Below are 14858 nucleotides of genomic sequence, written 5' to 3' on the forward strand. Positions count from 1 at the left end.
ATATGATCGTCATATTTATCTCAGAATACTTAAACATGCTAATATTAAACACCTAGATGTTTAATGTAAATACTCATATCCAATATGCCAAAATACATAAAAACATAATTGTTTTATTGTTCAAACAAAGTTTACTAAAATAACAAATCAAATCAATGTTCTACAAAAACTTCAAGCCAATAGCACCAGAGTAAGCAACATGCTTGTTCTGACTTTTGGGTTTTAAGAGATGATCTGTCATATTTGTAGTCAATTCTACTATCGTGTCTGTAGCTCTTATAGCTCATAGTTTTATGATTTAAAAACATGTATCCCTACTGCGATTAAAGTCATTATGGTCGGTTTAGGAACTAGCATTTGTTTACCTTTGGATACACAGATCTATTTCCTAACCGCCTTGTAGTAAGAAGATATCCTTAGTTGTTCTAAGATACTTTAGGATGTTCTTCACTACTACCTAGTGAGCACCACCTGGGTTTGATTGATATTTTCTCGTCATTCATTAGGGAATATAAGACATCCAATCTAGTATATAACATGGCGTACCTATTTCAATCGACGGCCGAAGCGTAGGAACACCCTTCATACCTTTCACGACCTCTCTTGGAACTCTCTTCTTTTGTAGTGTTGGGTTCCTTATTGAAACATCAACCACTTGAGAGGGCAGTGAATGGGTATCAAGTTTATCAACTAGTGTTTCGGGTCTTGGACAAAGTTCAACAACTTCCAACTATTGAGAAGAGAAATATGAAGGTGTGGGAACCTATTTGGAGACGGACTACGAGGGTGGTTCTATCATCTTTTCTTCCTCATCACTACCAAATGCATGTGTCGAATGAATAATAAGTTTAATAGAAGGATTAGGAATCAGATTTACATACCTTCTGACATAGGGTCCTTAGGTACGTCCATCAATATGTTGAAGACTTTTGCTAATCTTGGTCTTTATTGTAGGAGTCCAATTAGCTAGATATTCATCTATAAGCATAACCTTCAAGAATGGACTAATAAATCTAGTCTAGACCACTATTTTTGAGTTCTTCCTCCCAACAAGGTTGTTGACTATATCTTCAAATATTAGGGTGGACAGTCAATTCTTCGAGCATAAATAAGTCCATAATAAATTAAAGATAGCGTAATAGCATGATCCCATCCACCTGATAAACACCGAATCAGGGCATCAAATAAGAAAGACCATTTGGGTCTTGTTGACCCTATAATTTTGTAAATAGCTCTCCCAAATTTTTGGTACCCAATATGTTCTAGTGGATCATGGATAGAAACGTCATAGTCCAAAACTATAGTCTACAAAATATAGACCCTTGCTTAATCGATTCATAGTTGTTGATCATCAACAGTCATATCATGGTCCAAAGGGCGCCTCTTTAGAAACTCGACAAATAAAAGATCGGGGGAATCTGGATTCTTTAGCTCAAGACAAGCCATTAAATTGTTCTGCTTAAACACCAAGTTCAGCATTGGTATAGAGAAAATATTTGAGAATCTCTCCAATGATTCAATAGCTATAAGAGTAAAGTACAATTTTGGTATGAAAACGTCCTTGTGCTTCAATAAGTACATAAATGGTCACTAGAGTTTGTATTTTGCTTTGGAAGTGGTCCCTTGCCCTAACACCATTTGTCAAAGAGTCGTTAGTTGTGAGGTCATATTGTCCTTATACCCATTTTCCTTTAAAAATTCACAAAATATACTATATATCATACTATAAGAAAAAGCCCCTCCTTTTTAATTTCATATTGAACCCTCACCCCTTCAAATGACATGGCTAATTCCCCGGTACATCTATCTGTTAACAGCTTAATAAGCTCAATGGAACTAACAGCTTATTCGCTCAACTATGCATGACTGTTTCGTAGTGGCTTAATGATATAGAAAGTGACTTATCCAATAAGCTTCTAGAGGGAGCTTTATATAGAAATCCAAGTTTTTTTTTTCAAAACATGTCCCTTCCAACTAAAAAAACGCTCCTTACATCTGCGAAAAAACTCTCATAAACAAAAAGTTTTCCAACTTATACAAACAGATTAATTCATACAGACAACTTTAATAAAAAGACCAATCAAACGACTCCTAAATCTAATGCGGTGATGTCAAACCTCAAAGTAAACAAAAGTCAAAAGGACAATAATAAATTGTAAATTCGTAATCTATGTTACTGTGCACTGCAATAATTAAGACAATATCATAATATGTTGTTAATATTGTGCAGTGTGTTCCAACTATGTTGATACAATAATGTGCTCATATGCATTTAAAATTTCAATTCTAAGATATTTCAATATGCAAGAGGAAGACTCATTATCAAAATGACAAAATCCCCTTAGCTTAGTATGTAAGTAACTCACACGACCACATGACCCAACTTTATAATAATCAGTTAAAAATTTAGATTTTTTTTTGCAAAAAGATTTAAGATTCATAAATCATAATATGACTCAGACAACAACTCGGTAAGTTCAATCAACAATAGAAATCACTCATTCGAGATTTCCATCTTTGATTTCTTGAATCTAATTTCATGACCGTTAATCAGCTGGAAAGAGAACTCCATGCCTTGAAAAACGAAATAGTCGAACTTTGAAGAACAATTGAAATTAGATTGAGTTGTTGGAATGGTGGTGTTAACCGTTTCACGATATGCATTCAGTATTCATCACTACTAGGCTTTGGGCTTGTTTTTATAGTTAACGCTTCGTTGTCTAATTTACAAATTATTAAACCCAAAACTAGTAATAGATGACAACTTGATGCCCCTTTAGGCTTTGATGCCCTGTGCGGCTGCACGTGGCCAGGGCCGGCCCTGCCTTTGGCTTTCGTGGCCTCATCCAGCTATGGCCATCTTCATCATCATGGCCCAATATTGAGATCCACGTACTCCGGCAACCACCTCCATATCCGACCAACTTTGAGACACACCTCCATCCCCAAGACCCACTTCCATCTTCGATCAATAGTAGTGGGGAATGGTGAGGGTAGTGGTATTTCAGGGTGAGAACAATGTTAAGGTAATTGTGTTTGAGGGTATTGAGGAATGGTAAGGGTGGTGTGTTTGGGACGAGGAATGTTTAGGGATGATGCTAGAAACAGAATAAAGGCCAACAAAATTAGACTCGACGAGGGTAGAGGAGGGGAGGGGTGGTATGGTGTAGGGTGTATTAATATGTAAAATATAAACCAAGAAAAAGATCAAAAAAAGTTAAATTGACAAAATACCCCTCACTTAGCTGACATTTTGTAATGTTGTAAGGCTAAGGTACCACTTTCAAAGCAAAATGCAAATTGTAGTGACCATTTCAATACTTATTGAAACACATGGACGTTGTTTGTAGTTTTGTATAAACCACAGGGCAAAAAAATTTGATTTGACTCTAAAACGAGTATTTTGTTCTAACATCACTAATTGAGAGTCTGTTAAATAAAGGGCATTTTTTTTGTATTTTTATTAAAAAGATTGGGTGTACAAGTTTTAAAACTTATGTAAAATTGTGTTTATATATATAATAATAAACAATATCATAATAATGTAATAGCAAACACATTTGTACATAAGTATTAAAAACTCATACATTCAATTTTATTTATAAAAATTTTGAAATGACGAAAACACCTCTCTTAACGCATTTTCAGTTAGTAGTATTAGGATAAAAAGGACTTATTTCAGAGCCAAATGCATAATCTAGCGACTATTTTTCTACTTATTGAACCACATGGGTGATTTTCGGTCAAACCACATAATCCAAAAATGGAATGTACTCTAGTTTTATTGAAGAAGCTTTTTCTGAGTATTATATGGTATTAGCAGCTCAATGATTATCTATATTTATAGTTAATTTTAGGCAGTTTAAAAAGTAATAAGAAATTATATGTATGCAATAATTACTTATAAAATTGAATTTATCGAAAAAGCTCTAATCTTAACAAGTTATTAAAAAAATATCTAAATATTTTATAATATAACAAATTTGTGTCCATAAAAATGTGAAATGCATGCATATTAGCAACATCATAGGTGAAGAGTGGTTGAAGAAAATAGAGAGTGCATGCAAATAGATTTATAGATTCATACAAAGGGAACCCACCCATCTCCATACTTTTCTATAAATTCAATGTCATGGACCTTCAATAAGCCACAATTGCCTCAAAACCATGGATCATATTCATGAAGATGGTGATGCCCACAAGCATGCAACAAAAAGGTTGGATCAACTTTTAATTAAGTATAATATACTTCTTATGGGTTGTTTAATTACTTCTTAATAGTTCCATTAAAAGACAACCTCTAAATCATTAAGAGGTGAATCTTGTTTGGCACAAAAAAATCTGCCTTTTAATGGTTCTAAAACCTTTTGACTGATTTTGTATCGTGGATCTCCCTTAACCATCAAGAGCCCTAATTTCGTTCTACACAATTACCAAACAATTATATTTCATTTTGCACTATATCATGAGAGCCTTTTAATCATTCTGCACCGAACCATTCAACAATTGCCACACAACCCCTAATAACTACTTTAGCATAAGACATTTATTATCGTTAGAATATAATTAAGTTTATAGAGCATTAAAAGTTAAGTAAATGTCTTAATAGTCTATTTTTATAGAACTTAAGTTCATAGAACAAAATATTTTTAAGTCCCATATAAAAGTATTGTAATAAGTTTATAGAACGTTTTTTTTTCTCGTTTTAACAAGTTTTTAAAACAAACTACCGTATTAACCTTTTTACAGGACACTTCTTACATCTTTTTATAGAACACTTGTGTTTATATGACATTTTTTCAAATAATGTGATGTAAAAAATTAGTAAGACGTTTTATTTCAGAATTGTACTAAAATAACATGTTAAAACGTCTAAAATTGTTCTATAAATTTATTGTAACACTTTAAATAGGACGCTCAATTGTTGGATCTAAGTCCTATAAAAAAGTCGACCATCTACCACTGTAATTTCTTACGTGATTTCTTGAGTGACACATAGGATTTTCTTAATTAGAAATTATAGTGACTCTAAGTACGATTTCTTAATAAAAAATTAATTTTTATTAATTATTAATATCACATCAGTTCTTTTTGTGATTTGGCAATGAATATATAAAAAATTATAGACTATAATTTCCTAAAAAGAAATTGATTTATGCTTTTTTTTTAATGTTTTATGAAGTATGTCTATAAAAAATTTATTAAATGGAATTTTGGTTATAACCAAATACAATAGTTTGACCATTAATTGATATTGTCATAATTTTTTTATTTATTAAATTATGAATTTAACATTAATATATAAACAAGTATTAAAAAATAAAAAATATAAATTTATATTACAATACCAATAAAATATATTACATAACTATACCTCAATTAATATATTTGATTGATATAATTTTTAGAATAAAAAAATAATACTTCGCATTTTTAATTAAAAATAGATAAAATATAACCAAAATTACAAATAAATTATACAAAAAGATGAAGGTTATATTTAGAGGGTATATGTTTGTTTTTATTAGTGGTTCCATCTTTCCAATCTTCTGGTTGTCTCTATTTGAAAGTTGTTATATACCTATAAAATAGAGTGAGACGACATATTTTAAGGAATTTTTAAGTGTCCGAATATTAAAAAAACGACCGTCATGTTGATTGAAAACAATATTTATCTTGGTGTGACGACAAACAGGTTAATAAATAAAGTTGCAGTGGTTACGGGTGGAGCAAGAGGAATCGGGGGTGCCACTGCGAAGTTAATGGCTGAGAATGGGGCACATGTCGTCATTGCTGATGTTTTGGATGACTTGGGAACAAATCTGGCTAATTCAATCAATGGTCGTTATGTACATTGTGATGTCTCGGTAGAATCTGACGTAGAAGCTGCCATTCAACTAGCTGTAACTTGGAAAGGGAAAATCGATATTTTGTTCAATAATGCCGGAATTGGTGGTACATATCTACCATTTTCTAGACTTATCTTTACTATATTATTAAGCATTAATACCATGTTATTAAAATCCACATATGTGGGATTCAAGATTGATCAAGAACCCAACCAACTCATCGTTCTTGGTTCTTTCCTTGCAGATGTTGGAGGAAGCATATGTAGTGTCGAAATGAAAAACGTCGCAAAATTGATCGGTGTCAACGTGAACGGTGTCGTACACGGCATAAAGCATGCGGCACGTGCAATGATCTTGGCCGGAAATGGTGGTTCGATCATAAGCTCATCAAGCACAGCCGCGATCATGGGAGGCCTTGGATCACATGCCTACACACTCTCGAAAGAAGCCATTCTTGGAGTCTCAAGAAGCTCGGCATGCGAATTGGGCATCTACGGGATCCGTGTGAACTGCGTGTTACCGCATGGCGTGTTGTCAGAGATGCTTGTCGACGCATATCGTGGATTCAAAAATGACGTGACGGTCGAGGAAGTGCAACAGAAAGTAAGCGAGAATGCGAGTTTATTGAAAGGGAGATGCGGAAGTGTGGAAGATGTTGCAGAGGCGGTGTTGTTTTTGGCTAGTGATAAAGCAGGATTTATAACGGGGCATAATCTTGTTATTGATGGGGGATATACTTCTTCGTCTATCGGAATGACTTTCATTTATCGAGATAAAATATCGAAATCAGAATTATCATAACTTGTATGTGACAGATGTTGAAAATAAAATCGATGGGATTTTATCGTGCAAAATATAATAATTTCATTAATTTGTATTACAGACAGTGCCATTATACATGTATCAAAATTAATGTGAAATAAGTGTTTGGTTACTAAAAAAACAAACACCAAACACCAACTTTCAACTTGTATTTTGCAGCAAAGTTTAGATGAGAATGAGATACATCAAACCAACTTTCTCTCAAGTTGTTCTACCACAAATATTTAGCATAATAAACATACCAAATAGCAACTTTTGTAACAATTTTTCCAATAGATGAACACACAACTATGAAGCACCAAGTCTTGAGTAAGAATGTCAAGCAACAATATAGGTTGATATGAGTCATCTCATATTTGAACGTATTTATACAACTTTCGTTTTGATATTTAGGATGTAAAATTTCAAACATTTTTACCTCAGTAACCGATTACCATGCTGATGTGGCGAGAGAAGTGGCATCCAACTCAGTAGTATTTGCTAATGTGGTGATTATATGGCATCCAACTCAGTATTATGAGAGATTGATTAACCATTTTTATTATGGAGGGTATTAATCATGGATATTATCATCTTCATTATTTTAATTTTAGAGAAATACATGAAATGGTTTCATTAAATATTATATGAAACAATTTCATAACCATATATGAAACAAATTCGTCAAAATATTATATGAAACAATTTCATAATCATATATGAAACAAATTCGTCAAAAAAAGTATTATATATTTCATAAGATTAAACAATTTCATGAAAAAATTTCATAAGATTAAACAATGAAATCGACGTATGAGGATGGTTTGTACGGTTTTTACAAATGAGGGTGGTTTTCATTTGATCGCTCCATTATATATATATATATATATATATATATATATAGGTGGATGTTCAAACGAGAACACTTGTGATTTACGAGAATGCGAGAACAACCTACTAACCTCAAACTTTTTTAATCAATAATTTAAATTATATTAAATACAAATAAGTCAATAAGAACACTAATGTAATGAGGTATTTTTTATATTATTTTAATTAATTAGAATTACCCCATCCTTTTTTGCTTGGGATTGATCATGTTCAACTGAACGTGTTGATCACATAGTGATAATCATGTGATCAGATGTGTTAATCATGTGATAATCGTATGATCACATTCAACCTTGGATCCTTAGTTCGATATGTTAACTGTCCTAAACATGTAATCACCACTAAACTAAACTAGCCAAAATAATCGATTATCATACTTTAATCGTGATGAACATGTGATAATCGCTAAATGGATATACAATTTTTAGTTTGACCGCACTCTGATCAATTCAATTAGGTATGATTATCACACGATTATCACATCCCAATGTAGTCGAAACCAAATCTGATTTGTATTTTTGTGATAATTGATTCCTAGTTGATTCATTGTTGCATTATCACATGATTATCACACCCAATGTAGTTGAACCTAAATATGAACCGTCTCATGTGAAACTCGGTTCGTAGTTGATACCTTGTTGCATGATCACATGATTATCACACCCAAATAAAGGAATCGATCTAACCCTAGCTGAACAATCAATTATGTTGATCATCTCTCATTGATTTGATGATAATCCCTTTTACCTATCGAAGTATAGTGTTTCTGTATATTCAGTTTCAGCGATCATCACTGAGTCTGTTTAGTGATTGCTGAATATGTATTGTAACTCTCCAGTGACTGTTATACTTCAAGAAGACAAAACTCACACCAAAGAACCTTCAGCAATGTCGAAGACAGAATTGGAAGACTAGAGACTAGTGCATTCGTGATATGAAGCGTCATTCAGTGATTACAAGCTCGTCTACATATGTGTGAAGACTGCACAAGTTTTAGCAAATGCTGAAGAGACCTCCAGCGTCGTCCCCGCATTTGACGGTCAAATAAAGCTTATCATGCACGATTGTTTTGTCTTGTCCTTGCACACACCAAGAACAAACCCATACCTTTTCCAGAGTATAGTATTGTACGATGCCACCAAGTTGAATCTATAGTGCTCACCAACTCTATGAAAAGATATCTGCTCATGAAAAGCCAAAAAGATTGTTCACTGTAACAAAGGACAAACTTTCCTCCAAAAGCTTGACACGTGTTGTGTACCTTCTAAATTGCAATTAATGCAATGGGTATAAATAGACGAGTGCTCTTTACTCATTTATCATTCTTCCTCTCTAAGAAACTTACCCAAGAAGTTACTTTTCTCACTACTCTCTCTAAAAGAGAAAGAACCACTTTGAACAAGTGAAGAACACTTTCGTAAGTCTTTAATTCTTACAACAAATCTTTTCTCTTTGCTAAGTGTAATAGTGTGTATCCTTAGATTATTTAGATAGGTTTTTTACCTTATATTTTCCGCAAACAATCTGTAAATTTGTATTGTTCCATCTTTATCAATTTACAATTTTTAAAAGTGAAAGTGAGTTTCTGTGTTTGTATTTATCCCCCCCCCCCTTTACAAATTGATCCTATAACTGTTGTAAATCTAGCTGGGACTAACAAGTGGTATCAGAGAGGCGTTTGCTTCTTGTGTTGTTTTATTGGCATTTTATTATCTTTTCTTCTCTAGATAATTTATTCCTTTACAAATGGCTTTACAAAACACTATCACTCATTTTCACGATAATGGCTCTCTTGCCAAACCTCCCCGTTTCATTAGAGACAACTTTAGTCACTAGAGGAATCGGGTGTCTCTCTTCTTGGAAGGTGTGGATCCTGAAATTTCATACTATATAGAAAATGGACCTTATGTTCCATATGTTATATCTCCAGCAGTTCCTGCAACTGCTACGACTGTTGCGATTCCTGAATGACAGATTCCTAATCTCCCTCATCAATGAAGTGATTAAGACAAGACGAAGATGGCTTTAGATACTCGTACGAGGTCTATAATAGCCATGTCTCTTCCTGATAAGGTATATCATTCTATGATGAAGCTCAAAACCTCGAAATCCATGTGGTGTTCAATATGAAGGTACTACTGAAGTATAAGAATCGAGGAAGATTAATCTAGTAAAACAATATGAAAGCTTTCTCTGTGGAAAGAATGAATCATTGTCTGAAGTACATCAACGTTTTAATTGTCTTTTTATTTAATGGCAACCATATCATGTATATCATAATACTAATGAAACAAAATCATTTTTAAAATAATATATTAATTTTATGTTCAAATATTATAAAAAATATAGTATCCATCATTAAAATAGATCAACAATAAAAATAAAACACACTATAATCAATTTAACATAATGAAACCTTTTGAATAATAATAATAAAAAATTTACTACTACATTTCATGAACGAAATGGTTTCAYAGTTTCATCAATACACAAATCAACGTAATGCTAGATGAGACATTTGTCATTTTCAAGTTTTCGGTAGATGGATCCGTTTCAATCTAATTATGAAATGGTCACTGTTTGCTAATTAAACATGTTCTTAACAATTATGAAATGATTTCTCTGTCGTTATGCAACCATTTCATCGACAAAGTTTTTGTAATCTGAACACGTTTCATAGTTTCATCAATACACAAATTAACGTAATGCTAGATGAGACATTTGTCATTTTCATGTTATTGGTAGATGAATCCGTTACAATCTAATTATCAAATGGTTTTACTGTTCGCTAATTACACAACATTTTTTTAACAATTATGAAATGTTTTCACTTTCGTTATGCACCTATTTCATCGACTAAGTTTTTGCAATCCGAACACTTTTCATAGCGTCAATGCATTTACCATTACAGGCTTTGTTAACCATTAAGTGAACAAAATCATCCAAAAAAAATTTAAAAAAATGAAACAATTTCATCAATAATAATTGCTAAGCAAACAAGATTATCCAAAAAACAATTTGCTATCTAAACATGAATCTGTGTCATTAATATTTATATTTTTACCGGTTCATGAATCTCTGTTAGGATCTGTTACTGATTTTGTGGATCAATGAATATAAGTTTTTGATCTTCATATTCTTACTACGTATAAACCTATAACAACAAATAAATATATTTAATTATTAAAATACTAAATTAAATAAACATTTAAATATTACCATTTCTAACATTCCTTTATTACGTTTTCTTAATTAAGATCTCTTAATAATTTCCATATTTAATCAAAAACAATGTAAATTTAATTTAATTAAAAAAATTCATATTGGTCGAAATCGGTTTACACGGTTTCTAAAAATTAGGCAGTTTTCAACGGATCCCGCCTCTATGTATGTGTATATATATATATATATATATATATGATAATATATAATAACAATAATATAAAAACTAATTTTAGATTAAAAAATCCATGTCACTAGTCACTTAAGCAAATAATACTGAGTTAGATATCACGTCACTCGTCATATCAACATGGTAAACGGTTAATGCTTGAACCGGTTACCTAGGTACTTAAATGTTTGAAATTTTACATCTTAGGTACAAAACCGAAAGTTTTGAAAGTATGCTACCCAAAATAGAAATCGAGGCAAAGTACGTTACTTTTTCATGCAGTTTGTTCTTATGCTTTATATGTTGTATTTAAGATCAAATGCATAAAAGAGGAGTACTCAATGTATTATGAGTTGTTTTTAAAACCTTAACAAATATACTTTATAAAGTAATATAGATATAGATATACATGAATTGAGTTTTGTTTTTCAAAAAAAAAAAACTATTTTGAATAAAAAACGTTTAGACGATGATAATAGAATGATATGAACATATTCAAATATTAATATTAGAATTTGAACATCCTAAATCATAGCATCTAGGGGTGTAAAAAAATCGTCAACCTGTGAAACCCGCCCAACCCAATCCGCTAACAACCCAATTAAATCCACTCCGTCTACCCGCCAAATCGCCCACCCGCCAAACCGCTAACCCGCCAAACCGTTAATCCGCCAATTAGGAGGGTTGAAATTGGCTCAACCCGCCCAACCCGTCAACCCGCCGCTAATATATAATTTTTATAAAATTATATATATATATATATATGTTTATTATGTATATATATATATATATTTATAATGTATAAATTTTATATAATTTTTATTGATATTATATTTTGTTTCATTTTAACTAAACATATAGGTTACCAAAAGAGATTCACGATCAAAAAATGATGACTAATAATCTAATTAATAAGGAAAATTATTGATTTTGTTTGCAGCAACAACTAATTGTTATGTTGGAAAATATGAATGATATTGATAGATATTTGATGGACGAATTCATCAATCTAAAAGAGTTACATTAGAAAAATATCTTATCTAAAAGAGTTCCAATATGTTTATAGGATGGTTTTGGACGTCTTAACAAATTATATGATGCTTTTAAAATAAAATGTTGTATTAGTTATTTTATACAACATGACTTGAAAAAGTGTCATATGAGCATAGGTGTCCTATAAATAGATGAGTTTACGGGACAATTCTCAAAATGTTTCTATAAAATAACTAATACGACATTTTATTTAAAGATCATTCTAAAACACTTTTTGATACGTCCAAAAATGTCCTATAAATCTATTATAACATTTCTAGATAGGACGTTTTATAGTATGATCTATAAACTTAAGTTTTATAAATTATTTCGTTCGTCAAATTATGGAACTACTAACCTGCCAACTCAACTCAACCCGCCTCAACCCACAAGGATTGGATTGGGTTGGGTTCAGATTTTCCAAACCGTCATAATTGGGTTGGGTTGTAAAATTGTTGTAAACCGACCAACCCAACCCAACCCGCGTTCACCCCTAATAGTATCATAGGAATTTTGAATATTAGAGTTATATTATTATAATTAAATTATAACTCACTTGATTAGTAAAGCAAGTTTTTGGTGAGGACGACATTGAGTTGATGTCAGAGAGAGACTAGAAATTTAGGCGAGCTTCCCAGCGGTGTGGTACGTATTGGGTTTAGTACACCCCCCAAAACGGCTCTGAAACAAATAGCTCCTTTAGCTCTCGGCTACTTTTTTAAGTTAAGGTGAGACCGTAACATTACTTTGACCCCGAAAACCTCGACGGCATAATCGTTTATAGTCACTCACATAGGGTTTTTGTACTCATGTTCTTTTTCTTGGTTTTTCTAGTTTTCATCCATATAATTTAGACAAAAAATTGACTACAGACAACCTCAACCGGGCCCACATGGAACCCGCCTTCAAGGACACCAATGTGATGGGCATTTTTTTGGCTCACTTAACGTCTGAGGCTAGAAAGAGGGGGACCGGTGATCAAACCCGACACTTGTTTTGTATTTGAGAAAAGTCGGCCTACCCTTTTGTCAACAAACCCGACATGTGTTGTAGATTTCGCTCTTTCATCTAATGGTAGTTATAGCCACTAAATGCATGCATGTGCCCCTCATGTAAGAACAATTTGATGATTTTGAATTTTTCCCTCCAAATTAGAAAAATTAAACATGTAAACCTAGAAAACGTGAAGTTGTACACCATAAGCATTCGATAGAAACTCCAAGTTTTAAAGAAATAAAAGGTATGGGGTTTGGTTCGTTAATATGTATGTGTTCGAAAGTTTGGGTTTTGAAGCCCTTCTGAATAAAGTTCAAAAGGCCATTTTGCAATCTGAAGTCGGTTCAAAAAGGTAAATGGTTAAAGCTTCAAGGCATCAACAAGGATCGACATTCTGAAGACATATGATCAATCTTCAAAGCATGAGATCCAAGTCCTCTTGGGAACATGATCAACATTCAGACTAGATCATTGACAAAGATATTACGAGTTCTTAATGAATATTGACATGATCATATTTTCCATAAAGACGTCCATGACAAAGAGATCTTTTTGGAAGACGCGCTTTCTAAAGTTGTGCTTGTAAGTCGGTTAGAAGGGCTCCAACGGAATGAACACATGGACCAGCGAACCACAAGTTTCAACACACAAGTGAAGATCTTCGTAATAGATTTGATGTCATGTGAGGAGCAAAAATTACATGCTCTAGAAGACTCGATTCTTGCTCAAATCTTGTATAAATGCAAGTAGACTTGCTAATATCGATTTACACAATCTAAGATTGTTAAAGAACACGTTTTTTTTAAAGTTTAGAAGAATTGACAACATATTCAAAATATCATTCCATTTTTTGATTGTAAATCAATTCTTATGGTAGGCTATAAATTTCTATTTGAATTATGTAAAAATAGTTGTCAATGAAGATTATAGTAATACGTACTTTAAATTCCAAAGAATTTTCTCAAAAGATTACAACAAAGTTTGTAGTAATTAGGCGGTTAACAAAAGAAGGTGCCTCTATATAAACATATGTTTTATATAGGTTGGGTTCAGGTGAGATTCTCGTTTTCATGAGACTTGTGAGAACACAAAATAACAGTCAAACAAGATATATGTATTCTGATGAAAACATTTTGGTCTGATATGATCCTATGTATGTTTTCTACTATTATATAATAAGTCAAACAATTTAAATGATGTGAAGGTAAGAAAAATCAAATACAAAAATTGCACATTAGGTGATGAAGAGAAAAGGGTTGAGGCATGGTGAGTGTTGCAATGAATGAATGTTGTACCTAGCTACCAATGCTTTGTTAAAAAAATACATGAAGTTATGGAGAAAGTTGTAATGAGGGAACAAGGTCGGGAGTAGGAGTAGGAGTGAGTGTAAAATGAATAAAACAAACATATCAACAGATTCATTCAGTGAGTTGAGATTTGGACACAAGTAATTATAAAGAATTGGTCAACTAATATTACTCCTTATTTGCAGTTGGCAGATCATCCATTTTCTTTCCTTTTACCCATTTTCTGTTTAGTATATATACACGGTTTTTATTTTTATTTTTATTGTTCCTTGTTATCATTAAGAAATATTAGAATCAAATTACTATTCAAAGGTATATCATAGTTTTTATGATGCTATTAAAGCACAATCCTTAACTGCTCTATGAAACTCTAGAACCCGCCGAAGCCATCTTCCCCGCTTATACATAGTAGAATCCACCTCTTCTCCTCTTCCCCGCCTCGTTAGAATGGTACTTGGGACCATGTGATTTTTGACATAATTACAGTTCCACATCCTGTTCAAACTAAGTATTCTTGATGATTTATTATATAAAACATAGTAAACAAAGAACATAAGAACGAATACAACTTACTTGTAAAGAAATACAACT

The 14858-nt window shown here is 32.3% G+C and overlaps 2 protein-coding genes across 2 annotated transcripts in view; one reads left to right on the top strand and one right to left on the bottom strand.

Moving 5' to 3' along the window:
• The first annotated feature begins 5651 nt into the window (after positions 1–5651).
• LOC112529657 (short-chain dehydrogenase reductase ATA1-like) lies at positions 5652–6650 on the top strand. The gene is made up of 2 exons (XM_025140995.1): positions 5652–5955; positions 6094–6650. Exons 1-2 carry the CDS (start codon positions 5652–5654, stop codon positions 6648–6650), a joined length of 861 nt encoding a protein of 286 aa, XP_024996763.1.
• A 4033-nt stretch (positions 6651–10683) lies between these two features.
• The window catches only part of LOC112529658 (uncharacterized mitochondrial protein AtMg00810-like), a 5280-nt gene continuing 1105 nt past the window's right edge, over positions 10684–14858 (bottom strand). Inside the window, exon 2 of the mRNA XM_025140996.1 lies at positions 10684–10695. Coding sequence (XP_024996764.1) covers positions 10684–10695 — 12 coding nt within the window. The remainder of the gene's footprint in view (positions 10696–14858) is intronic.

This window comes from Cynara cardunculus, assembly GCF_001531365.2.
Source record: "Cynara cardunculus var. scolymus isolate 2C chromosome LG 16, CcrdV1, whole genome shotgun sequence".
NCBI lineage: Eukaryota > Viridiplantae > Streptophyta > Magnoliopsida > Asterales > Asteraceae > Cynara > Cynara cardunculus.